General features: G+C 39.5%; 1 protein-coding gene across 1 annotated transcript in view; it reads right to left on the bottom strand.

Annotated features, from left to right (window-relative positions):
• LOC138717589 (all trans-polyprenyl-diphosphate synthase PDSS2-like) overlaps positions 1-26,042 on the bottom strand; it is a 121,256-nt gene that overhangs the window by 38,761 nt on the left and 56,453 nt on the right. The window contains exon 3 of the mRNA XM_069851119.1: positions 5,568-5,766. Within this exon, the coding sequence (XP_069707220.1) occupies positions 5,568-5,766 (199 nt within the window). The remainder of the gene's footprint in view (positions 1-5,567; positions 5,767-26,042) is intronic.

The following is a 26,042-nucleotide window of genomic DNA, read 5'->3' as shown; positions in this document are numbered from 1 at the left end:
TAATGTACTTCAGAAAAGCTCTTTATCCCGGTTCTCTAGAAAAAAAATGTTAATGCTGTTTTTCTTCACTTGTTTTCCTCTCAAGAACCCAACTTCAATATCAAACTTTACAGCCTGAGTCTCTTAATCCAATTTGATTTCTGCTTCTTACCAAATTCATGCCTCAGGGTCAACCAGCTGCTCCATGAGCTGATAATTTTGAAAGTACTCATCTCTGACTGCAGCTTGTATTAGAGATGAAGAAGGAAGCTGATAATGAGCAGAGGTGAAGAGTTAAGAATAATTAAAAATATACAGATGATTTGAAACTTGTTTCATTGTTCTGAAAATCACAGAATCATAGAATTACACGGTTGGAAAAGACCCACCGGATCACCAAGTCTAACCATTCCTATCAAAATAACTCGCCTCACAACCACATGCACCAAGAAGCACCTTCTACTCACCTTAAACAAAATGAAAAGTACTATTCTGAGGGACAGTAACTTAGACCTATTCCAAGTCAGTGGCTGCTGATGGCTGCCTTCACACAGGCAACAACACTTTTCCTTTAAAAAGGATAGTTCTTAAAGGATTCTTGATGGTATGCTCTCTTCACGTTTTTAGAATAAGTTTTCAGATTGGAAGAGAGGACCAGAAAACTACCATTGATCCAGGGGATAAATTCTTTAGCCAGTCCATGATTTTTCACTGACTTGTTTGTCAGTTCTCAAGAGTGTCAGTTTATATTGAAAGACCAATCGATGTAATTCCAGAAAGGGGATACTCTATATTCTTCACTGGTCAGCAAGGAAGCAAGTCGCTCAAGTTCAAAACTGAGCCTTTCCCCATAGGACCACAACTAATGCTACAGGAGTAGAAACCATAGTTCAAGATAAGCAGTTATTTTATGCAGCACAGCCTATATTCAGATTTTTGCAACGGGAAGACTTAGGAAAACTTCCATGAATAACTTGTTGATGTTTATGCAAATACAAAACCTATTTCAACACATTTCTGCCTTTAGGAATACATAAACTTAAGGAAATGCATCCACTATATAAGTACTACATCTGTGCCACTGTTTATTTATAAACAAATAATGCTTAATAAAAAATGCTCTATAATGTGGTCTTCTGGCAGAACTCTGCATTGACAGATAAGGTTCTTAAATTCAATTCCAAACGTTCAGACTGTAGATTTTGAAGTGATTCTGTGAACAGCTTAATCATTCCAACAAGAACTCACTGAATTACACCCGGGAAAAACAGGGAGTCATCCTCAAAATTTCAGTAAGAACAATGGAGAACACTACTACTACATGTATTTTAGGGTTTTGGGCTATGTTCCTCTTCCTCTTTTTTTTTTTTTTTTGTGTGTGTGGTTATTTTTCGCATTGGATATGTTGTATGGTTGTGGTTTGGTTTTGGTTGGTTGGTTTGTGGTTTGTTTGGGTTACAAAGGATACCTTGTTATCAGTTTATGGAGTTACAACCAACAAATTTACAGATTATTTTATCACTTTCTGTAGTCACGAGCACATTACAGGAGGGACTGCACTAAAACACATCTTTTCATCCTTCTGAAGTCTAATGTATTACTGCCTTCAGAGTGTGGGAGGATCAAAACTAGTCACAATTACATTTTTTATGCATCCTCTCCATAGTTTCATAAGACAACTGATGATTCAGATGTGCTAGGAAGCCCAGCTTTAATGCTGCAACAGGTTCCTTCCAACATAAAGCACTGTATTTGATAGTACTGTGGTCAATGTTCACACATCAGTTGTGTTAAAACGTCCATATCATGTATCTGGTTGACAGGTGACAAAAACGTCAATGAATGCTTGTTACGTTTGCTATGTTTGCATCTGAACACCACCCTAAAAATATCACAGGAAGTGAAAGTTGCTTTAGCAGAAATCAAAGACAAAACCTACACTTTTTGCTACCGGAGTCAAAGAATCACTTTCGTGCAATAAAAGTTGGTGTTAGCAGCTTCATTCCCACATCCTTGGCTAGGCAAAGTGAGATAACAGATGTTGAAGTTATATTACTTTGAGAAGGCAACAAAGAAGTAACCCTTAAACATACCCTCTCACATTTCATAAGTTATTCAGATATTTATTTTAAGCTGCATATGGTCACATATCCCACAAGATAGTTGGGAGGTACTTTATTTGGTTAGGCAAGCATCATCTACTTTTCCAACTCTCCCACATCTACATGTTTATTTTTACAAATACCTTATGACAACTCTAGTATCAAAACACTGCAATATCAATGAGGAAATATATTAAACCAGCCCTATCATCCCATATAAACACACTCCAAAACAATAAATCAGCACATTACCAGGTCTTACTCTATTGTTGCTTAAGCAGCAAAAATCAAGCGTGCCTCTTCCCTGTCAAAGGCTCATCATTCCTAAGCCCACTGCTGATATACCAACTACTGAAAGATCCCAACCCATTTCCTCTTAGGGCTCAATTCTGTTCCAAGATCCACACGTCAGCGATGTCCAATCTACTACAAGATGCAGTTCTGAAATAAGATTATAGGTATATTATCTTCAATCAACAACATAATTAATCACTGCAAACAGCAGGCCAAGAAAAGACAAAATAAAAGGAAGACAAAAAGAAAAAATAAAGGATCAAAGGATCATTTATATAAGGTGATCAAAAAGTTAATATGAATGTACAAAAGAATTGTAAATATATGTGATCTAATCAATCTAGCGCTTTGTAAAAGTTTTTGGAAGAAATTACTGCTCATTTTAAACAGTTTTCACTGTGAGAGTAAAAGTAGAACTTTGCCATCATTACAAAAATGTAGCATGCTGTTGCATCTGCTTTCAATACTTTATTTTAAGCCCCAGTCAATGCCAACTTTGTAAACATAATTAATGTCTCATAATTTCACAAAGTGGTAAATGAGAATGCTTCCTTCTGAATTATTATGTGTGTTCAAAAAACAGAATTTTACTTGACTTCATAATAGCGTAACAGCAGAATTTATCTTACAGGAGGCTTCCTAACTGACTTCTCAAAAAATTTTGAGTTCTTGTGCTTCAGGTATTAAAAAAGAACCAAGCCCCTCTTCTTTTGTATAACTTTAGCAAACGTATCAGAAGTATGAGCACTATTTTAAAATAAACCCCCCAAACCTGGAGCCTTGAATCTTGTTAATAACATTACAGTTATATTTTACTACTGTAGCAAGAGGAGGAAAATTACTACAAATTAACAACAACAATTTCTATATTTAATGTTATTTAAAAATCAAAGTGTTACCTAAGGCAATTACCTTGCAGCCTTTTAATATCTACAGGGAAAAGCCTAAGGGAAAATAATTGACTTTGCTAATTTTACCCTTGGCAATTATAAAATAGCTCTGCATTTCATTACGACTACAGAATTTCACATCTAATTGTCGGCCCTGAGAGAAACACAGAGATAAATGCACAAGCTTAGACAAGAGTTTAACAGCACAATAAGATTATCTAGGTAGCAGTGGTTCCAGTTGAGGTTGAAACTCCCTTTTATTTAAATTCTAACCTATACAAGACATCTGCATGTCTATAGAGGCTATAGCCCACCATGCACGGTCAGTACTATGGACGATATATTGCTGCTCATTTCATTAGACAATTTGCTGAGATACCAAATGAATGCTAGCAAAAAAGCTGTACTATGGTTTTTACATTTTACATCAAAGAAAACAAAACATTATGAAGGAAAAAAGTCACAGTTATTTCACACTGCTGAAAAACAGATGCCAGATTTGAAAATTCATCATTTACAAAAGAATAAATACAGCATGTTTAAATCATTGCACCTGTCAAGAGATTTCTATAGCTTGTACTTCAATTTTTCTAACTTTGCTGGTAGGGTTAGACGTATGAAAAAGAATAATTTACTAAGTCAATCAGCTTCTATAATGGCATCCCACTTATCGTATGTAGAAGCTATGAAAGTATTTAGATGTCAGAAAAATGAAAAAAAGTGCTAAAATGTTTTGGCAGAATTTTCCGACATGCAGTATAATGACTGCTTGGAAAAAAAAAAAAAAGTATTTCTTTGCACTTGTGCTTTATTTCTCTGTAGTTTTGTTTCCTGGCAAGCCTGTGAGGATTATACATCGGTGCTGCAATAGTTAGTGATGTACTAAATACAAAGTAATAGGCACTACATTCTATAAAGGTGTCCTCTTACACTGAAATAAAAAAAAAAATTGGTGGGTTATACCCTTTGGTCTGGCTTTAGAATGTTGCTAAGTACTAAAAAAAAAAAAAGATACAACTCAACAATAATTAGTAAAATCAATTTACCCCACTTTGGTTATGGTATGACAAAAATTTTGCACTATTTAAAACATTTCTATTTAATACTTACTGCCAGTTATTGCCATAATAGCTTAACCCACTATTCCAGCAGACTGACATTGAATTTTCTGTCTCTTCTCCTGAATCTCGGCTCCATGTTACAGAATGACACCACTTATGAGAGAAACTGTCACACTTACGATCAAAGCAGTACAGAAACAGTCAACTACCATCACAAGGAGCTTCAGCATTAGAATCTGAAAACAATAAACTCCTTAAGGTGAGGATTAAAACTGTTGGTTACTGGCAATTGCACGCGTGACAAACATTTATTTTACATTATGATATAGCAGCAATTTTCAGATGTATTAAAAGTACCCTTGCAGAAAAGAACTGTTTTCTGTGTCCATTGGAATGGCACTCCATGCTCTTCTGCCATACAAGTAGTTAGGTATTACACTAGACTAATACAGTAACGCCCAAGAGTCACACTCAACCGCAGAAGGTTTTAAGAAGCTAGATAAACTCATGTCAAGAATCATTGGCTATAGCTGATCCTACCTGGAGAAAAGAAGAACCAACTAGTGAGATTATCTCTTAAGGTTTCCATCGGTCTCATTTCCTAAGATCATTCATACATACAATTTGTCACAAAAAACATTTGCCTGTTAAGTTTCAAAGAGTTTGGCTGAGCAGCTGGATGGCAGCTGCCCTTTAGAAGCAAATACAACCATATTAATAGGGCAATTCAATTCTCAGGGGCATCCAAATGCCCAACAAAGTAATTTAATTAAGAGTAAAAAGTCACCTGAGAGCTGTGTAGACAATGAAATGAAGCCTTTTCCCCCAAGAATGCCCTGTGATAGACAAACCTTTCACAAAGCACAAGGTAAAACAAAACAACAAACCAAACATGTCTACAGCTGGCAGCCTGCCAGAGGTGTCGTAGTCTTGCATGCCATGAGGGTGCCACTGCATATGTGTTAAATTCACCGAATTAATCACTCATGCTTTACTACAGTGCTTCAGAATGCACACTAAAGGCCTCACCACAGTAATTCTAATGGGAAATGGCAAACACGTTCACGGCAGCAGCAGCAGCAGCCTGTCAATTCATCTATAGTGATAATGTGAATATGCTGATTTTTTAAAGGGTGCTTCATGTATACATATATATCATTAATGCTCATTTTTAAAGAGCCTCTCTTTCAGAAGGTTTGCTAATAGTTACTTGCTCTGGCAGTAGAATTTTTTCTTTTTACCTTGGTATTCTGCAATTGTGCAAGACTTGTGCAAGCATTTGCTAGAAGAAAGTCTCCACTCAAAACAGCCATTTTATTTCCAAACTGCATGTCCTTCAGCGGGCCATCACAGGACTTGAGCTCACCAATATTCACTATGCCACGATGCACAAGAAAGGCAGTGTGGATCAGTTCCGTAATCTCAGCCAGACTTCTTTGACTGAAAGCAAAGCAAAGGAATTATACGATTTTTTTTGATGCTATGAATAAAAGATCAGTTCTTAGGAGGAAAAAAAAGTCAACTATGTGCGCTAAACTGATATGTTATGAAATAGCATGTAGTTCTTCTATGTACTTCTAGAAGCCACAACTGGGAGGTGTTAAGTACAGAGAACTATCACTAAGTACTTTCAGGTAAGCTGTGGGTACCACAGGTTCCATTTGGAGGAATACAGTTCTTTGCTGGAATTCTGCAAAATAAAGCCAAGTAATCAATACAGTCCTCAAGGTGCTTTTTTTTTTTGCTTTTACTTCTAGAAGCTTGAGGGATACCAACACAAACAAAATGCCAAGCAGAAAGTACTGATGGGAAAGAACAAAGGACACATCAGCAGGGGAGTCACAAGCGAGCTGATCTGAACACTCTTAAGAATGCTGCAATAAATGACTGCTCAAATTAGAGTTGAATTAATAATAAGGATACTTTGCAGTTCAGTAATGCCAAGGGGTAAAGGTGTAGGGAGGCAAGAAGAAATAGCTGAACATTTTAAAACTGTATCTGAATCATATATCAGTAGATGGTTTGGTCAGAAGAAGCAAAGGTGATTGTCCAGCAAAGAGGCAGACCCAATTTTATGTGGACAGGTTTACAAATCACTTCTTATTCCAACATAAAACATGCTACACTTTTACTTAAGGGGTTTCAAATCCCTGTGAAAGACTTGCCCTCTATTTATTTTCATCTTTTGGAAAAGGCATGAAAAGAGTCATTAGTATAGCCCTCTCTTCCTCTCCTCTTGCAATTCAGCCTTGTAAACCCTGATAGTTAGTGACTGTCACTCCAAGGAGCCCAGAGATGTCACCTTAGCTCAGAACTACAACAGGCCAATGAATAGACATAATCACTGAGTGGGGACAAGGGGAGGAGGGACAGAGTAATCCACTGGAGCACCTTCTTAACGCTGCAAACCTAGATACATGCAGGTCCCCCTCTTATAAAATTTTCAGCACATTAATATCTTATCTGATTCAAGCAGTTCCCTTTATGTCACGGAAACTTCACATATGAGCAAAACCACAATGCATGCCCTCAACTAGACAGATGACTAAAAGGCCTTAAAGTTAAAATTAAATTGTAACTTACTACAAAGGCACGTTATGCTCCCTATGCACGTTCAAATGTGGCCAAGCACTGATTCATTGAGCAACCAAACATTCCATACCTTCACATAGGCACATACCTGCTGATAGACACTGAGGTTAGATTCTGCCTCACTACTGGCACAGTACTGAGTAAATCAATACTGCTTCCTCTGCACCGTGCAGATGTGTTGCAACCGCCCCAAATGATATTAATCTAAAGTAACCTTCTGCCCCAAATATGTCTGACCTGTGAAGAGACCCAGCAGCAACAGTTTCAGGCCAGTGATCTGTGCCAATTAGCAAGAAAGAAGAGTGAGTAGAGCCATGCAGCCTGGGAAGGCATGAAAAAGGTAGATGAGCTGGGGGGAGAAGATAAACAGAGGTTCCCAATGTATTTTGTCACACACAAAAAAACGAAGCTGTTTTAAAAGCCGCCTTCATAATTCAGAATTTTTGCTCCATGCAGAGAAAAACAATCTGAAAACAGAACAGCTAGCCATTCCCCATGCAGACAACAAAACCGAAGGTTGATGCTGTTTTTCTAAGAGGAGAGGGAGAAATGTGCCTAACCTACAGCCGCAGTACTGTAATCATGTTTGGTCTGGCTCAGCTCTAACAAAGGGTTAATAAAATTTCCAGCTCGGAGAAAAAGACTAACAAGACATCCCGATGCTCCTGCTGTCATTGTCAGGGCAGCCCTTGGAGGAAATGTCCATATCAACTGGGTTTATCAGATGGACAGCTGATCAACATTAAACAGACTTGCTCTGGGCAGATTGAGCCGAGCTACCTGTTATGAATAGCAATGAGAGCCCTCTGCTCCTTGCTGCCTGAGCTCTGCCATTTCCGACTGCCGCAGATCCCAGGACATATGGGGATCCCTAGTGACGAGCACAAAAAGCTGCAGCTAACTCAAGCGACGGCTCATTTCCCCCAGCTGAAAGCAGGCATTAATATCCTGAGGAGATCAGGCCCGCCTCTGTGACCTCCCAACTATCGAAGCAAAACAACGACTGTCCCATTTCTTCATTTAATAAGCTTTTAATGAAGGAAATCAAAATCCCCTCTTTGACTTCAGCATCAGTCTTCATGAAAAGGTTACACAAATACATCAGTGTCGCGCTTTCCAAATGCTCGCTATCCAGACTTTTCAATTTTTTTTTCTAGAAGCCGTTTGTTCTCCAAACAGTATTCACATTATTTGTGCTAAGGAGAAAACCATATTAGGCAGATAATCTGTGTGTCCAATTCTGATCTCATATGCCGCTTTTCCATCCTCTCTCTCTAGCAAACTAAAAATCTAAGAACCAATGCTATTGCAGAAATCCCAGGGAAGAGATTTCTCAACCTCTTTTTGCAGTAACCCCCATAATACCCAGCTGCAACTAAGGAGTCCAAAGTGCTGCTACAGATACAGAAGGGCTCTTGACAAGACTTTGCGAAGCATCAAAACCAAAAAAAACGCACATTGTTAAGAAGCCGCTATTGAATGGCTAAGCTATATACAGCTTTCTCAATCTGAAGCACGATTTGGTGATTAAATAATTTTGAATTTGAAAGCAGTTAACCCCAAAATACAAAAAATAATGCCCATGCAATGCTGGACTTACAACAACATATGATGGAGTGCAAAAGCAGAAACAACAGGGCAAGAGGATTACAAACTCCTACTGCTTCCATCCTGTCCTTGCTCCAGAGACCATGCTCACATAACAAAGAAGTGGCTGCCACAAGAATTACTTAGAGCAAAGTAGTACTGGGAAAATACTCAACAATTTTAAAACACAAAGTCGCTAAATGGAAGCAGGCTAAGGATAAGAAACGCTTTTTCTCTAATGCCAACATACTCCCAGCTGTCTTTCACAACCTTCACAACTAAAGCAAAAGCTCCCTCCAAACTATCACCAAATCATAGAATCATAGAGTAACCAGGTTGGAAGAGACCCACCAGATCATCGAGTCCACCATTCCCATCAAACACTAAACCATGCCCCTTAGCACCTCGTCCACCTGTGCCTTAAACACCTCCAGGGAAGGTGAATCAAACACCTCCCTGGGCAGCCTCTGCCAGTGCCCAATAACCCTTTCCATTAAAATTTTTTTCCTAATCTCCAGCCTAAATCTCCCCTGGCGCAGCTTGAGGCCATTCCCTCTTGTCCTGTCCCCTGTCACTTGGGAGAAGAGGCCAGCACCCTCCTCTCCACAACCTCCTTTCAGGTAGTTGTAGAGAGCAATGAGGTCTCCCCTCAGCCTCCTCTTCTCCAGGCTAAACAACCCCAGCTCTCTCAGCCGCTCCTCATAAGGCCTGTTCTCCAGCCCCCTCACCAGCTTCGTTGCTCTTCTCTGGACTCGCTCCAGAGCCTCAACATCCTTCTTGTGGTGAGGGGCCAAAATGCCCCAAAGTGCTCATGTACAGACATCATATTTCAAAGACAACATCGTTTTGAGCTCCACACATCGCCTAACCTCCTTTTCTTTCTCCTCTTCCAAAAATCAACACACAGTAATGTCGTTCCAAAGAGAGTAGTTCAGATTCTTGGACAGTACTGGGGGGGTACCTTACCACAAAGGTTTGATGGGTCACAGTCAAACAGGCAAAAGTTCTGCTGATAGGTCCATTATTTAAGCTGAGTTAATTTTGGAAAACAGCTTTCTCCCATTCCATTCCCTCAACTAAGAGAATCCCTGAATCATTGAAGCTGGAAAGGTCCCCTCTGGAGGTCATCTGGTCCAACTCCTCTGCTCAAGGAGACCACCTAGAGATCTAGCCAAGATTGTGGCCAGATGGTTTTTGAATATCTCCCAAGAGGGAGACCCCACAACCTCTTTGGGCAGCCTGCAAACAAGACAACAGGGCATACTGGTTCTTTATCCTTTCAAGGTAATTACTATCTACCACTTTAGTGAATACTCTTCCTCCTCTTCTAGTCTTTGATAATATCTTCAGACTTGTTCTTTGCTCTTTTTTTTTTTGTCTACTCTTCATGAAAAATCTGAATTCACAGACTTTTCTTGCCTGTGGTGCTCACAAAGGAGCAGTATGTAAGTTGCCTCCTTTTTCTGCTCTTGACCCCTCCTTCCTCTAAGTTTAGTAACAGTGCAACTAAACTAAAGCTCTGTAAAATGATTTCTATAAATTATCCCTTAGGTTATAATCTCCTCAGGCTGTAAATGTTATCCTGGAAAGTACAAAGAAAACACTAACTTGCACGAGTAATTTAAAAACTCTTCAGCTAGGTCAATGAGAGCTATATTGACTCTTGGACTGTGAAACATCAGCTTGGAGGAAAATAAGTAAAATGAAGTTATATAGACATCCTGCAACAAGATAAAACATGCAATTTCCTTTTGTCTTCCTCCCCCAGTGCACTCACACAGATGACTGATGTTCTGGTGAACTCTGTTAAACTGCTGAGCATACTTCAAGAAATCTTTGATATCTGCCCTTATAAACTTACGCAGTAGTTGCATAATCCTCCTGCTGCAATGCCCAAGTAAGGAAGACAGATTTTGTAGAAACCCCACACACATCATGTCTACGGAGAAAAATACAGTAGCAATGGAGAAACTTTGTAAATATGCTTCTATCTCAAAATGTGCATTTCACAATTTTGTTTTGGATTAAAATTTCCTACTTGTATGCCTGGGAGTCTGCCTTATCACAGTATCACTGTTACTAATGGTCTTATTATGGAGATGAACATCTCAGGCAGAATTCAACAGAGATTTAACACCTACACAAAACCATAAGAAATGGTAAGGCGGATTGGCAAAATATTGAAACAAAACTCTGTGGAGTTTTGATAGTAAATATCCTGTGCAACTTTTCAAAATCAACTTTGCAGTGCTCCCTCCTGGCATCCTGAATACCCTCTTTGTTGTTCGTGTTATCTTTAAGGACTTGCAGCAATGAAACATTAGCCAATAAGATCTCTCTAAGAGTTCTTACAAGTGACTCCAGTCCGTAATTTCAAGTCCTACTCTAAAAAGAAATAATAGCATTTTGCAAAACATGATAGACTTGAAACATTAAATAGCACAATGGCGTTGCTGTGATCAAAAGAGTATTTAGCTTAAGCACTCCTCCGCAATATTTGTGATGGAAACTCGGCCTCTCAGTAACAGCAAGAAAACTTGAGTCACTTTACTTTTTATTATCAGCTAACCATCAGAAATCTACTGGCTTTCTCAAAGGAAGATGGGTTATGCAAAGAACAACTTAATAATTTACAGTATTAGTAGTAGGCATAATATTTCACAGAAATGGATGAAAAATTTGAATTAGCCACTAAAATTCATACTCTAAAATCTTCAGCAATGGAAGCAACTGCAGGAAACAAAGACAATGAAACTGATAGATCAAAAATTCTTCAAGAACTCTTATCATTAAGCCTTTGAATTAAAGCAACTAGCAGTACACACTCAAGATCCAAACATTTTCTGTGACTCGCAACCGAATGGTTTCCCCCCTATATACAAAAGATTAATTTAGTATGAATTGTCATAGAATCATAGTGTGTCCAGAGTTGGAAGGGATCCACAAAGATTATTAAGTAAAACTCTAGTCCCTGCATAGGACAACCCCAATATTCACACTATCTGCCTGAGGGTGTTGTCCAAATGATTCCTGAATATTGCCAGGTTTGGCGCTGTTCCTGCTTCCCCGGGGAGCCTGTTCCAGTGCTCCACCACCCTCAGGGTGAAGAACCGTTTCCTAGTACCCAGCCTACACCTCTCTTGGCGCATCTTCCTGCCATTCCCTCCGGTCCTATCTTTGGTCACCAGATCAGCACCTGCTCCTCCTCCTTTCCTTGTGAGGAAGAAGTAAACTGCAAGGAGGTGTCCCCTCGGTCTCCTCTTCTGCAGGCTTAACAGACCAAGTGACTTTAGCTGCTTCTCATACGGCTTTCCCTCTAAACCTTTCACCAACTTTGTTCACCTTACATGCGAGGTTTTTCAAAAAACACATACGTAAACCAATCCCGGCATCCATTCCACGTTAGCAACAACTATAAGAATCTATATGTACTTGTGAATCCAAAAAAAGAGGTAGTAGTTCTTCAGTGAAAAACTACATATGAAATAGCACTAACTAAAGAATTGAAGAATTAATGTCAAGCACTGACAAAGTATTTGGGCAGAACCTGGTAACAGATTTTGCTTTTTCTGTGAACAGAAGGAAAAATTCCTGTAAAGATATTAAAGTGCATACATGAAATTCAAGCTCATCCTGTGTGCTCTGGTCATTGTGCTGAGCCAAGAGTTTTAGAAGCTCTTTTTTCAACTCAACTGTCGAAGTCAACATCATGATTAATAAAAACATGATTAAAGGAACAGTGTATAGCGAGTAACAAACAGCATCATGGTGATTGAAAGTCTCATTCTCATCTTCTGTGTACAGTCTCTTCTACACAAAATTAAAGGGTGAGATGGGAGGTGCTTAAAAAGCAACACGTTTGGCAGGTGCTGTGGTTTCACTAACAGGAAACATGTTCATGATAAAGCAGCAGACTTAAGCACAACACCAAACACTCATGGCATGGCCATGACTCCTGTCTGTTATCCAGCAGAAAATATCTGCCCACTGCTATCCTGTAACAAAGTCAGAGACCAAGACTTCTGCAGCTTCTCCTGTCTTGGTTTCTAAGCCACTGTCGGGGCATCTTCCACTTGAGGGATAAATGAAGTCAAAAGACATCAATTCTATGAAGTTTATTGACTACGCTGTTCAATTTCATTCCTGTCAATCAGTTTCTTTTGAACTGGCTACATTTTACCTCTTTCATCTTCTTCCCCTCCTAGCACCACAAAGTTTTTGAAGTTAAACGTCTACCTATATTCCTTCATCTATTTTTCCTTATTTATTCTTGAAAAGACCTTACATTTTCATTCTGTATCTTCCCACCACTGAATGTTGTGTAATTTCTTTTTCCTCTGATTTGTCTCAGTAAGCTCTTCCCTTAGCCCATTATAGGATTTGGAAATGTTTGCTGTTCTTTTAGTGGGCAGACGTTCACTTGAATTCAGCAAGCCAGTTTCCCCAAGCATTGTGGGTGGTCGGCAAGGAGGAAGAGGGGCACTTCAAACCAGGCTTATGTTCCTTCTCCTAATGCAGGAATGAAGAAGAAGGGGTTTGGCAGTCTTGACTTCACTGATAATTAATTTAGATCTACCACAGAACAACTAATTCCCTCTTTATACTCCAGAAACCAATATGAAATTCAATCAGTTTGTATAAGTTTCCAAACCAGTGCTACTGATGTGCAAAGACGGCCACCACTGTATCACTAGAGCGTAGCAAGGAGCCCTCAAAATCTTGGAGCCAGCTGCTGCACCGGGACTGCAAGGAATCCCAGTCTTTGGATTTGCATCATTGTCTCCAAGCAAAATGAAGCCCTAACTGGTGAATTTCAGATCCTGAGGGCTCTGTCTGGCTCACTCCTTTACTTGGCATCAGCGGCCAGCAAAGTAACGTTACCACAACCTACAGCACAGCACATTTTTCTTGTGCTGGATGGCACCACCACGGCTGTTCCCCTTTCAAAGCACACAGGCTATAAGAAAAATATTCCCAGCCTCCCAAAGCATCAATTCTAGGAAGCACGTGAGAGAATCTAGACAAAGATGATCTAAGAATCACTAGCCTAAAGTTCAGTTTAAAAAAGAAAACATTAAGCAGAGAAGCCAGCAGAAGAATACCACCAGCACCAATAAATCAAACTAATTTTTCTAGGACTTGGAGGCAGACATCCAGGCCGGGAGCAATAAAGAGCAGAATATCAAGAGGAAGCCTGCGCAGTAAGAAACACCTAACTATACTAAGATCCAGAAAAACAGTGACAATCCAGCTGAGTGAACGGATGAGGAGCAGGCAGGCTGGGCTGATAAGGTAAGAAGCCAAATACACTCCCTATAAAGACAGTCCTTGTCATGTTAGGGCTTTCATAGTAAGGAGGATGCAAAGGATATTTTGCTAGGGACAGGTATTAAATGAACATGTGCATTCCTCAAACCAGACATGAGATATGGTGGCAAGCCTGGGTATGTTCTGTGAACCTTGTAAACCAAGATATGAGAAACTTAAATAGCTTCACATCCTATTTCAGTTATTACAGATTTCATACACACTAAAAAGTGTTACAGAGGGTGACATCGATTGCTTCTCCTTATCTTAGAGGCTCTGTGGAAGAAAAAGTAGACTTTGGACATGAGCCGTTATTTACACAAACAAACAGTTTAGGTGTTACAGTTTTTCTTTTTCTTTTCTTTTTTTTTTTCTTTTCAAAGGAGGTCTGGCTTCCCTAATTTAACAAATCAAATCAGAGAAATAACAAGAGTATTCACCTGGAGATATAAAGAAAAAAAAGATACCCAGAAAAAGAGATTTCTTGGATTACTTGAACACCGATTCCAAGAAATCAATAAAAAAAAATTAGAGCTACTAATTCATAAGTATAATATCAAATTTATTAAAATTTGGCATTATTAAAATCGGATAACAATTCCTACTTTAAAATCACTGGCTATCCCAATGGGATGATTCACATTTCCAAAATGAAGGAAAGCTGTCAAACACAATATTGTCTTTTTATAAGGCAATCAAGACAAACTTATAATAAATAAGAGAAGTTGAAATTCTAGTCGGGTGTCTGCTAATGATTATATTAACAGCTATGTAGACTATATCAGTCACTGTATCAAGTCATACCAAAAGCTAAGATGTTTACTTCTTTAAAGAGCTATTCTTCTCATTATGTAGAGATGCAGACTCTACACAAGAATTTACTTTGAATGATGCGTACCTGCAATATAATATATTGTCACTATCATGAACTTCTAAAAGGAAATTTCCTAGCTCAAGAAATGTTGCATTCTACTTGAATTCTCTTTTAAAACTTTAATTTGCTACAAAGAATTTATATCAGAACTAAAAACTTAGGTACAAGTGAACATGATCTTAATACATTTATTATATGAAACCAATATAAGCAGAACAATAGCAGTACATAAACATGCTTTATAAACACAATATAAAATATTCATAAGCATATAATATTATACAAAAGCAGCATTTTCAATGATAAAACAAGCTGAATCAGATAAATAAAACAGAAAAAAGTGAATAGTTTTCAGAAACTATTCCAGAATATTTTGCTGCATAACCAAAAAGGCACACTTCTTCAGCTAAAAAGACTAAGCTGATTAAAAACAAAACAAAACGCAAAGAAATCATGGCTTAAACAAAGCCAAACCAGCTATAATTCCCTCCTTCTCTAGTTCAAACTGATAGCAACAAATGCAAATCAGACAAACCAGGCAAGGAAGAAAATTGATAAAGGAAGGAATAAAAAAACTGTACAGATGGAAAGGAAGCTGAGCAAAGGCAATTTAAAAAGGATATACCAAAAAAACCTCAAACCACAAGGAGTTTTAAGAACTGCAGTGGTTCATTATGTAAGGGTGGGCAGAAGCATAGCAACACAAAAGCAAAAGGATTTCAGAAAGCCCGTAACATTTTTAAGCAATATATTTACATAACCAGTATAAGTATCTTGTAGCTCTGTAGTGACTAATAATGCTCATGAGCAGCAACAGTAGTTAAGATTTTATAGTCAGTAGGTCCAGAGAACTTGCATTCAGGAGGGAAGGCAACAGAAAAGGAATGAAACAGCTGATAAACAGCGAAGAGAATGAATCATCCTCAATATCATCCAGAATCAACTGTGCTGGTTCAACATGCTTTACTGAAGTACTAATGTGCCTTGCAAAAAGATCAGTCAAATGATCTCAGCTATAATTACAGCTAGTGGACCACGTACATACAAGACTTGAGACTCTTTCAGAAAGAAAAGACTGAAGGCTTGAAACACCATGGAAGGAGGGTGAAGGAACAAATAATCCCAAAAAATTTGTTAAAATACAGGATGTACCACTGTGGTCAGAAAGACTAACAGGATCTACTCATGATTTAAGATAAGAATACCAGCAGAAGTAGTGCTTCTGTCACCCCTAGGTTTCTGATGCCTGGCAAACTTCATTTAGGAAGAATCTGGGAAAGCAGGAAAAAGTTTTGAGAAGAGTAACACCAACAATCAGAGTGAAAGAAAACATACAAAGTGAGAAACGAAATCTTTTTAATGTACAGAGAAGGTTGATATCAAATCTGTAAACTGATTTGGTCACAGCCATTTAAAGACGGTTTAAGTATCTATGCTACAGAAAAAACACTGACAGAAACAGTCAGATTATCAAGCAAAGATACAATAAGATCCAGTAGCTTGAACCCAAGAAAATCCAGAGAAGACTAGGGTGAAGGCACTCGATGTGTTCTCCAACAATCACAGAATAGTTTAGGCTGGAAGAGACATTTAAGAGCACCAAGTTCAACCATCCACCTAACACTGCCAAGTCCACCACTAAACCATGTCCCCAAGAATCACATTTACACGTCTTTTAAATGCCTTCAGGGATCATGATTCAAGTACTTCCCCGGGCAGCTTGTTCCAATGCTTGACAACCCTTTCAGTGAAGAAATTTCTCCTAATATCCCATCTAAACCTCCCCTGGCACAACCTGAGGTCATTTCCTCTTGCTTATTACTTGATACTTGGGAGAAGAAACCAACACCCAGCTTGCTACAGCCTCCTTTCAGGTACTTGTAGAGAGTGATGAGGTCTCTCCTCAGCCTCCTCTTCTCCAAGCTAAACAGCCTCAGTTCCCTCAGCTGCTCCTCATAGGATTTGTTCTCCAAACCCTTCACCCTCGTTGCCCTTCTCTGGACACATCCCAGCACCTCAATGTCCTTCTTGTAGTGAGAGGCCCAAGACTGAACACGATTCAAGTTGTGGCCTCACCAGCGCAGACTACAGAGGGACAATCACTTCCCTAGCCCTGCTGGCCACACTGTTTTTGATACAAGCCAGAAAGCTGTTGGTCTTCTTGCCCACCTGAGCACGCTGCTGGCTCATATTCAGCCATCTATCAACCAGCACACCCAGGTCCTTTTCTGCTAGGCAGCTTTCCAGCCACCCTTTCCCAAGCCTGTAGCGTTGTGTGAGGTTGTTGTGGCTCAAATGCACATTTGGCCTTGTTGAACCGCATACAGTTGGCCTCAGCTCATTGATCCAGCCTGTCTAGAACCCCCAGGGGAGACTTTCTAACTTCAAGCAGATCAACACTTCTGCCCAACTTGGATTCATCTGCAAGCTTACTGAGGGTGCATTCAATCCTCTGGTCCAGATCATTGATAAATATATTAAAGAGAATTGGCCCCAACATTGAGCCTAGGGGAACACCATTTGTGACAACAGGACAACTGAAAACAACACCTGATGAAATCCTATTTAAGCAGAAGTATCAGACCTGATTACAGTAGTTTTTTTACTGCAAGCCAATCTGACTAGTGAAATGATGTCTCAGTTATTCAGGTATTCATGAACAGTAAAGCCAATGGAAAGAAACTTCTCAGAAAATAAACAAAAGACAACTCAGATTTGGCAGCAGTTAGCGCTGGTCCCTGTATCCAAAAACTTACTGTTGGCCAGCATCCAATTTTCTTTTAAGGATCTACAGATGCTTTCAGCATCGGGACTTGCAAATGCATTTATTTCAGCCACCTTGTTTAGGAAACACATAAAATCAGAGCCACTTTGCCCATTATAGTTACCCCTCATTCCCAGCGCAGGAATGCCCAAAGCCACCACCATGCTGGGAATTACAGGTATATTGAGGTTAATTCTATCTCACTGCACATAAAGAATAAACATTTCAAATTCATTTTAAGCAACTTCTGCAAGAGGAAGCGACCTACACTCAGGATTCATGTCTGCCTTTACACATTTAGGTATCCACGTTGGTAATGCAACCTATTTGACGTTGTACTAACTTAGAAGTATATACAAGTATTTCCACAAAGAACAGGAGATACGGAAAAACAGAGACCATCTACAAAATAATTTTATGTATGTAAGGGTGTGGATTTTACCTAAGTATACGTACTTTCTTTAATTACAGTTTTCCACGTAACCATTAGGGGGTTCTAGCCATGCAAGTCACATTTATTAAAGGCAGCATGTCAAATAAGACTTGACAATTACAGGCTATATCAATACACATTATGCCAGATGGTAATGAGCCATACACAAAGGGCCAGCCATCCAAAATAATCACGCCATTTTCCACAGAAATGTTGAAGAGGTTATGGTTTATTACACAGTGCTCATTAGATATACAGTGGCAGCATTAGCAATTTTTCCTTCATTTGTGTCTCATTTAATACTCTGCCTCCACAAGCCCATTCAAATTAGTACACAAGGTTAAAATCATTATGGTCACAAGGAAAAAAAAAGTAAGTTGTATTTTTATTGTACGGTAATGGTGGATCAAAGGTCCCTGGAATCTATTATTCTCTCAACTATTATCTAATACACAATGCTAAAAAGAATGAAATTCACTGTCATTTGCCCTGAAGAAACACAGTCTATTTTAAATGAACAAACTCTGTATTATTAATTAATAAAACTAACTGAAAACAAGTTACATTGTGATAGAATGTGACAAAAGGCACAAAGCTCAAAGTTGAAACTGAACTTTCAGCCTTGGCTTTGAAATTTCTCATCTGCTTTTCAATTTGCTATTTTATAAGCATAGAAATATTTAAGTGTCCAAAAGGCAGATCATGCTTCACAGCAGGTTGGAAAAACAGTTGTCTCAAGTAGCTGGAGTGCCAACTCTGAGAAAACACCTATAAGAGACGAGGTACCTTTCTACCCAGCTGTATATGTTTACCTCCAGCTAGAAAATGACTGTTGGAGACATTTATTTTCCTGCCTTTCTGTGTTTATAGCAGATACACGGGTGAAAAGATATAACAGGGCGAATGCGAACATTTGTCAGCACAAGCAAGGACATGTTTATCGCTTACAAACATGCCAATGTCCCCCAAACTCTAAGTGCAAGCCAGCATTTGGAAGTCAAAAAACTGTGAGAGGGAGGACTGAAGCACTGAACGTGTCACCTGACAACATAACAGCAGAGAACCTGCTTTTTTAGTTCAAGCTCCTCTTTTGAAGCATGCAGAGCATCACTAGGAAATCTGGGTCTTGCATCAGGCAGCCACCTGGCTCACAAGGCCAGGGTATCCTTACACGTCCCTTCCTCGGCCACTGAGTTATTAATTCAGCCAGATGGCAAAAGAGTGAAAAAAACCCAAGTCAGTCTCCAGGAGACTACGGGAGAGAAAGGTGGGACACCTGGACTCCAGTTCCTGCTCCACAAAGTTACTGGGAAGGAAACAACATTACATACTCAGGCATTCCTGACCTCAGTGTCCTATATTCCTGTGTGAAGGGGATTTTTCTGAAACTTCAGACAGAGGAGTACTAGTGATTTACATCCTTTCAAATTCTTGAGGTAGCCAAGCACTGGACTTCCTGCCTCTTTCGTGAACACTCAGTCAGCGGCTAAAGAACGCGAAGCAGTGTTAACAGCACCTCTCCAGTCTGGGAATCCTATCTAAACAATTTCCTGCCTCAACTAGCCAACAAATCTTATCTGGGATTTGCAATTAAGAAACATTAAAAGTGTGTTTTATTTAATGGAGTCTTAAAAAAAAAAATTACAAAATTAGAAAGAATTCCATTAATTCCAGACAATGCAAGTCTAGGGTAACTGAACTGGTACTCTGATAACTAAATGCAGTAAGCAGTTTTCTATCAAGAATATTTTGTATGAAGTTCTACTATCTGTCATTTGTGCAGTCCATTTCAATACTGACAAAACTACTCACCCTAGCAAGGTAGCCTTTTTGCAGGCAGACACCAGGAAATATGAAATAAATATGAAAACTGAAACAAACGCAAGCCCCTGACTCATTCTGTATAGCTATTTTCATGTTAAGTTCCCATACAATTCAGAGTAGGTTTAAATTCTCTAATGTTGACTAAAAAATGGAAAACCAACGGCAAAGTCTAAGAAAGCTGATCAAAAGCAAGCCCACGTCGTCACAGCTACCAGTGTTCTAGAAACGACAGCACCACCTTTGATTTCTTAAAACAGCAGCACTACATTTGTGAAAAGTGACAGTAAAAATAAAGCATTTGAACCTGATGGGGTAGAAGAAGAGCAACCTAAAAGGAGACTTTAAAATGGAGCTACCAAAAAGGTCTTCTTTTTGACTTACTGAAGCAAGTTGCAGATATTGTGAACAGGAATCCAAAACAGACAAGATAGGAGGTAATCAAAAGCTTTGGCAACAGCTGCTGCAGCATGGCCTTGGGAAAAATGGGATGCTAAGATGCACAATGCAAGGAAAGACAGAAAGACTCGGTACTGAATAAGGTATGTTGATGAAAAATCTCATAAGATGAGGTATGAACTAAAGGATTAATTTGTGGACTGGATGACAGCGTGGTTAACAAAGCAGAAATCAAAAGGAGCATGAAGATGGAGAAAAATCACATATTTTGTTACAGAAATGACCAAGATACTTCCCTTATGAGGCAGCATGCGTCAGCCAGACTGTTTATGGAATGCCTAGGCATCACCCAGGACGCCCACCCATCCAAGATTACCCAGATTTGCTCTACAGGCCCTTGACAACAAGTATCCTTGAGTTGTATCTCATGCACCTATTCCATAATAAATTTCACATCACGGTTTAAAAATTGTTTTGACTACTCTGTTTTATTTAACTGAAATATTTAAATACTCGCACCGAAACCAACCAACTGCAAGGATATGAAGGGAAATAAAAGGTCTCACTTCCAGGTAAATGGAAGAAACAGGTTACTAAGAGTTAATTTCATAAACATACTTTCTCTCACCTTATATTATTGTTTCTCAGACCTCCCAGACTTTGAAGCATGGCTCTCATTTTATTTGTAATGACTATGGGAGACACTTTGAACCAACATAACAGAAATTGCCATTACTGTGTACTGTCAAGTATGCAGAGACCGCCAGCGTGACTTCTCCCTCAAAGTGCTCCTCTGAAATATCTCTGAAGAGTTTGTCTGTAATTGTATTCAATGTAGCTGAAAGTTAAGGTGCAGTAACCTTGACATTAAAGCTCTGCTACTAATGACACTTGAAAGACACAGAATCTCTGTATGAGAGGGAAAAGGTAACCTTTTTTATGCAGTGAAGAACGAACACCTGATAAATGAGCAGTCTTGTTAAAAGAATAGATTGTCCACACATCTAATTGCACAGGGAAAACACATTCAAACATAAGACTTGAATCACCAGAATACAGTGTACCAGATAGAGTTAGGGCCTATTTTATATATATAAATACATACATTTTTAACATGCTTAAATAAACATACTTTATATTCTGAAATACCAATAAATATCCAATACACAGAGGAAAAAACAATACAAAACATACACTGCTTGTACAACCATAGGTACCTCATACTAGTAAGAAAACCTCTCCTATTCTGAACAGCTGCATCTTCATTTATGTTAGTCAGCAATTAAAAGTATGGTTATTGCACCTGCTCTCCTCTCCCCTCCTGAACTTTCCCTGTTCAGAATTGGATAGGGACATTAATACCATATATTAAAGTGGTTTTTTACAGAAATGTTTTTGCTTCTCACAAAGCAGAAGTATGCAGCAGATGGATATTGCCTGCCACATACAAGGAACGAGACTAATAGCTAAAGGGAGACAGCAGACTTCTTGGAGACCTTGCCCCCTTACACCAGGTGTGTTGACAGAATTGCCAGCAGGGAAAGGATAATAAACCTTTTGGAGCAAGGAAACGACTGCTGCTTCTGGGACCATTTCAGCATAGTAACAAGCATTTGGTGCTGTTGATGTCTGCAAAGTTTTATCATTATTATTAGTATATATTTTATGCAAATGGAGTATTGTGTGACACTGAGAAAATGTGTCTTCTGATGAAAAAAAATCCCTGCTATTAATATGATACCACTGGCACAATTTCCACCTATTTTTACCTTACTTACAGCAATTCCGTAAGATATCTCTGAAAATCTCATATTTTCATTGTTTGGTCCCTTCATGCCAGAATGATTCAATCTAGACATTTTAATAAGGGGTAAAATGACATCAACCAATTCAAGCAACATTAACCCCAAGTAAGTGATGGTGGCGACGCAGCTAATAAACCACCTTCAAGAACAAATATAATTTCTGCAGGATTTCTAACTGAGTCCACAAAATAGGATTGTCTATTAATTGCAGACACTACTGTTGTTTTGCTAAAATTCAATGAAGATGTCAGCATGCACTTCTATTTCACAGTCAATGTCTACTTCAAACACAGTTAGTCCAAAAATTGGGTTTTTTTCAACCCAGCTCTTGCCCCCTGAAGAAAAGTCAGTTTCTAAAATACTGAATTTTTGATTCAACATTTTTACCAGGATTCAACTTAGAACCCTTTTTCCCACCTTCTAAAACAAAACAACTTACAACAACAAAAAATACATATGAGGTTCTTAGGCAATCTTCTCCTGCTCCTCCTCCTGTTTTACATATCAAAGAAAATTTCTTATTACCTTGAACAATCCTGGCTATAGCAGTACAACAAGTGGTGATTTCTCTCTATTTCTTTGCATTTTCCTTCTCTACTTGCTAACTGTATGTACTCATGTGCCCACCTTTATACTGGAATACGCTACAAATAACCAAACTTATCTGTCCAGCAACACAATGCCCTAATACACTAGGGAGGCAGAGTTTATTATTGCTTGCTTTAGAAGCATCTCAGAGCTGTCAAATTCCACATGAAGATCTACTGAAAGTTAAAGGCCAGATACCAACGAAGTGATAAGAAATATTCATTCATTTAATATACAACATGATCAGGATCCAGAACAGAGCATTGAAGGTACTGAGGGAACTGGCAGTCCTGATCAACAAAGGAGGTCCCAGATTACTGGAGGCTTGCCAATGTGACACCCACCTACAAGAAGGGCTGGAAAGAGGACCTGAGGAACAACAAGCCTGTCAGCCTGACCTTCGTACCAGGGAAGATTATGGAGCACATCAGCTTGAGCCCGATCACCAGGCAAGTGCAGGTCAATCAGGGGAAAAGGCCCAGCCAGCATGGGTTCATGAAGGGCAGATTCTGTTTGACCAACCTGATCTCCTTCCATGTCCAGGTGATGCACCAAGTGGATGAGGGAAGGGCTGTGGATATTATCCACTCAGATTTCAGCAAGGCCTTTAAATCTGTCTCCCACAGCATTCTCCAAGAGAAGCTGGTGGCGCACAGCTTACACAGCTTTACTTTTTGCAGGGTAAAAAAATGGCTGGATGGCCAAACCCAGAGAGTTTGTGGTGAACAGAGCTTAACCCAGCTGGTGGCCAGTTACAAGTGGTGTTCCCCAGGGTTCAGTGTTGGGGCCAGTCTTGTTTAATATTCTTATTAGTGATCTGGATTAAGGGATTGAGCAGTCCCTCAGTTAGTTTGTAGATACCACCAAATTGGGTGGGAGTGTTCATCTGCATGAGGGAAGGATGGCTCCGTAGAGGGACCCAGACAGGCTGGATTGATGGGCTAAGGTCAGATGTATGAAATTCAACAAGGCCAAGTGCCGGGTTTTGCACTTTGGTCACAACAACCCCATGCAACGTTACAGTCTTGGGGAAGTGTGGCTGGAAAGCTGCTCAGTGGAAAAGGACCTGAGAGTGCTGGTCAGCAGCTGACTGAATATAAGTCACCAGGGTGCCCAAGAGGCCAAGGCAGCTAACAACATCCTGGCTTGTGTCAGAAACAGTGTGGCCAGCAGCAGCAGGGAAGTGATCATGCCCCTTTATTCAGCATAGAATCATAGAACCATCAGGTTGGAAAAGAGCTCTTGGATCACTGAGTCCAACCATTCCCATCTGCCACTAAACAATGTCCCTGAGAACTGGACCTGTGCCAAATACTGTATTCAGTTTTGGGCCCCTCAGTACAAGAAAGACATTGAAATGCTGGAGTGTGCACAAACAAGGGCAACAAAGCTGGTGAAGGGTCTGGAGAACAAATCTTATGAAGAGTGGCTGAGGGAACTGAGATGGTTTAGGCTGGAGAAGAAGAGGCTGAGGGGAGACCTTCCTTCTCTCTACAACTACATAAAAGGACGTTGTAGCGAGATGGGTGCTGGTCTCTTCTCCCAAACAACAAACGACAAGATGAGAGGAAATGGCCTCAAGTTGCATCAGAGGAAGTTTAGTTTGGATATTAGGAAAAATTTCTTTACTGAAAGAGTGATGAAGCATTGGAACAGGCTGCCCAGGTAAGTGACAGTGTCTCCCACCTCGGAGGTGTTCAAAAACATGTAGATGTGACGCTTCAGAACATATTTAGTATGCATGTTGGTCCTGTGTTGATCATTGGAGTTGATGATCTTGGGAAAAAACCTCTAATGATTCTATGCTTTCAACATGCCATTATTTAAAGTGGAAAGGAATGGATTCTGTATGGTCTGTATACAGCCTCATGAAATCTAAGCAAAAAAGGATACCTTCTGGCTCGAAGGGAATTGTTCAATAGTAGTCAGGCCCACTCTTACTTACACTCAACTCTGATACAATTTATTGCCACCACAGATAAAACATATTGTCCATATATTTCCAAATACACCAAATATCAGTACATATTTTTATATACAAATTGTTATGGAGTATAATGAAGACCACTTTCCCTACCTCACCCCAGCAGGTGAAAAAATTTGTAATAACTTCAGTTACATTATATCAGAGTACTGACTGAATTAAATTAAGAAAATAAATTAATGGGTACAGTAAGCCTTGTACTACTTAACTTTATATTGCTACAATTTTTCAAGCACTGCAGAAATCTGTATTTAAACTGCATAATTGTAGTGTAAAATTTGTCAAGGGAGAACTTAATAGGTTGTGCCTGTGACGAGGACAGCTGGTACTTCAACAGATAGGAAAGCATGGGAGGTATTTTGGGACCGTAGGACAAATAAATGACATTGATATAGTTAGTCAAGAACTTGCTGTGAAGAAGTTGGCCATATTGACATTACAGTTCTGAGGGATAAGCAGTCCATAGAAGTGCCTGCTTTCAACACAACATTGGATTGATATTACATGATGGGTGGAAATTCCTCTTCAGAACAACTACTATTTTACTTCTTTTAAAGAAAATGTGGAAGTTCTGAAAGGACGTTTTAGAGAGGCGGGTGCTGGACTCTTCTCCCAAGTGACAGGCAATAGAACAACGGGGAATGGCCTCAAGCTACGCCAGGGGAAGTTCAGACTGGGTATGAGGAAAGAATTTTTCACAGAAAGGTCATTGGGCACTGGAACAGTTGAGGGAGACGGTTGAGTCATGATCCCTGGAGGTGTTTAAAAGATGGGTAGACAAGATGCTCAGGGACATGGTTTAGTGTCAGATAGGAATGGCTGGACTCGATGATCCAAGAAGTCTTTTCCAACCCAGTGATTCTATGATTCTCAAGCAGAAATTTGTTGCAAGAGAAAGATTTTACAGCAAACCACCAAAGAACAGCTCTGGTGCAGTGCTCTGGTCCACAGATGCCAAGCCCCAGGAAAGTTTTGCTAGGTCTTGCTACCCACAGGTCATGTGGCCTTTCTTTGAAAAGTTCCCAGGAGGGTAAAGGCTCCCACACCTGCTCCTGACCCACTGTAGAATTTCTTGGGGGCTGCTCTGGTTTTGTATGCTATGCTGCACGTTCTGGCAGGCCAGTACTCACTTCACAAGCACTGGGAGGAAGAAGCTCCACAGGAAAAGGGTGAGCTGGACAGAGAGATAGCAGGCAGCATTATGGTTTCTCCAAGGTAAGTTGTCCCTACTCTGCTTTCTGCAATGCTGATAATTTCTTAATTTAAAAAACAAAACAAACAAACCCATAAAACTCTCTGCAATGTACCTACTGAGTTTACCTTGCTCAGCTATATAGTGCTAAACAGACTTAATCTGAACAAGATTTGAGTCCATACCTCTGCATAGTCTTTGATTAGTTTTAATGCAGAGCCTTTTGATTTTACTCTACAGCATAAGGAGAGGTCCTTCTTATTTGACACGTAATTACTGTATTTGCACATGCTGTGCAAGCTGAAAACAATAAAAAAGTTAATGAAGAAAAGTACTGGTTGTAATGAATTAGTAATACTGTTGGATTTGT

Source organism: Phaenicophaeus curvirostris, chromosome 2 (assembly GCF_032191515.1).
Source record: "Phaenicophaeus curvirostris isolate KB17595 chromosome 2, BPBGC_Pcur_1.0, whole genome shotgun sequence".
NCBI classification, from domain to species: Eukaryota; Metazoa; Chordata; class Aves; order Cuculiformes; family Cuculidae; genus Phaenicophaeus; species Phaenicophaeus curvirostris.
The sequence above is the reverse complement of the archived record's forward strand: the minus strand, read 5'-3'. Positions and strand labels throughout refer to the sequence as shown.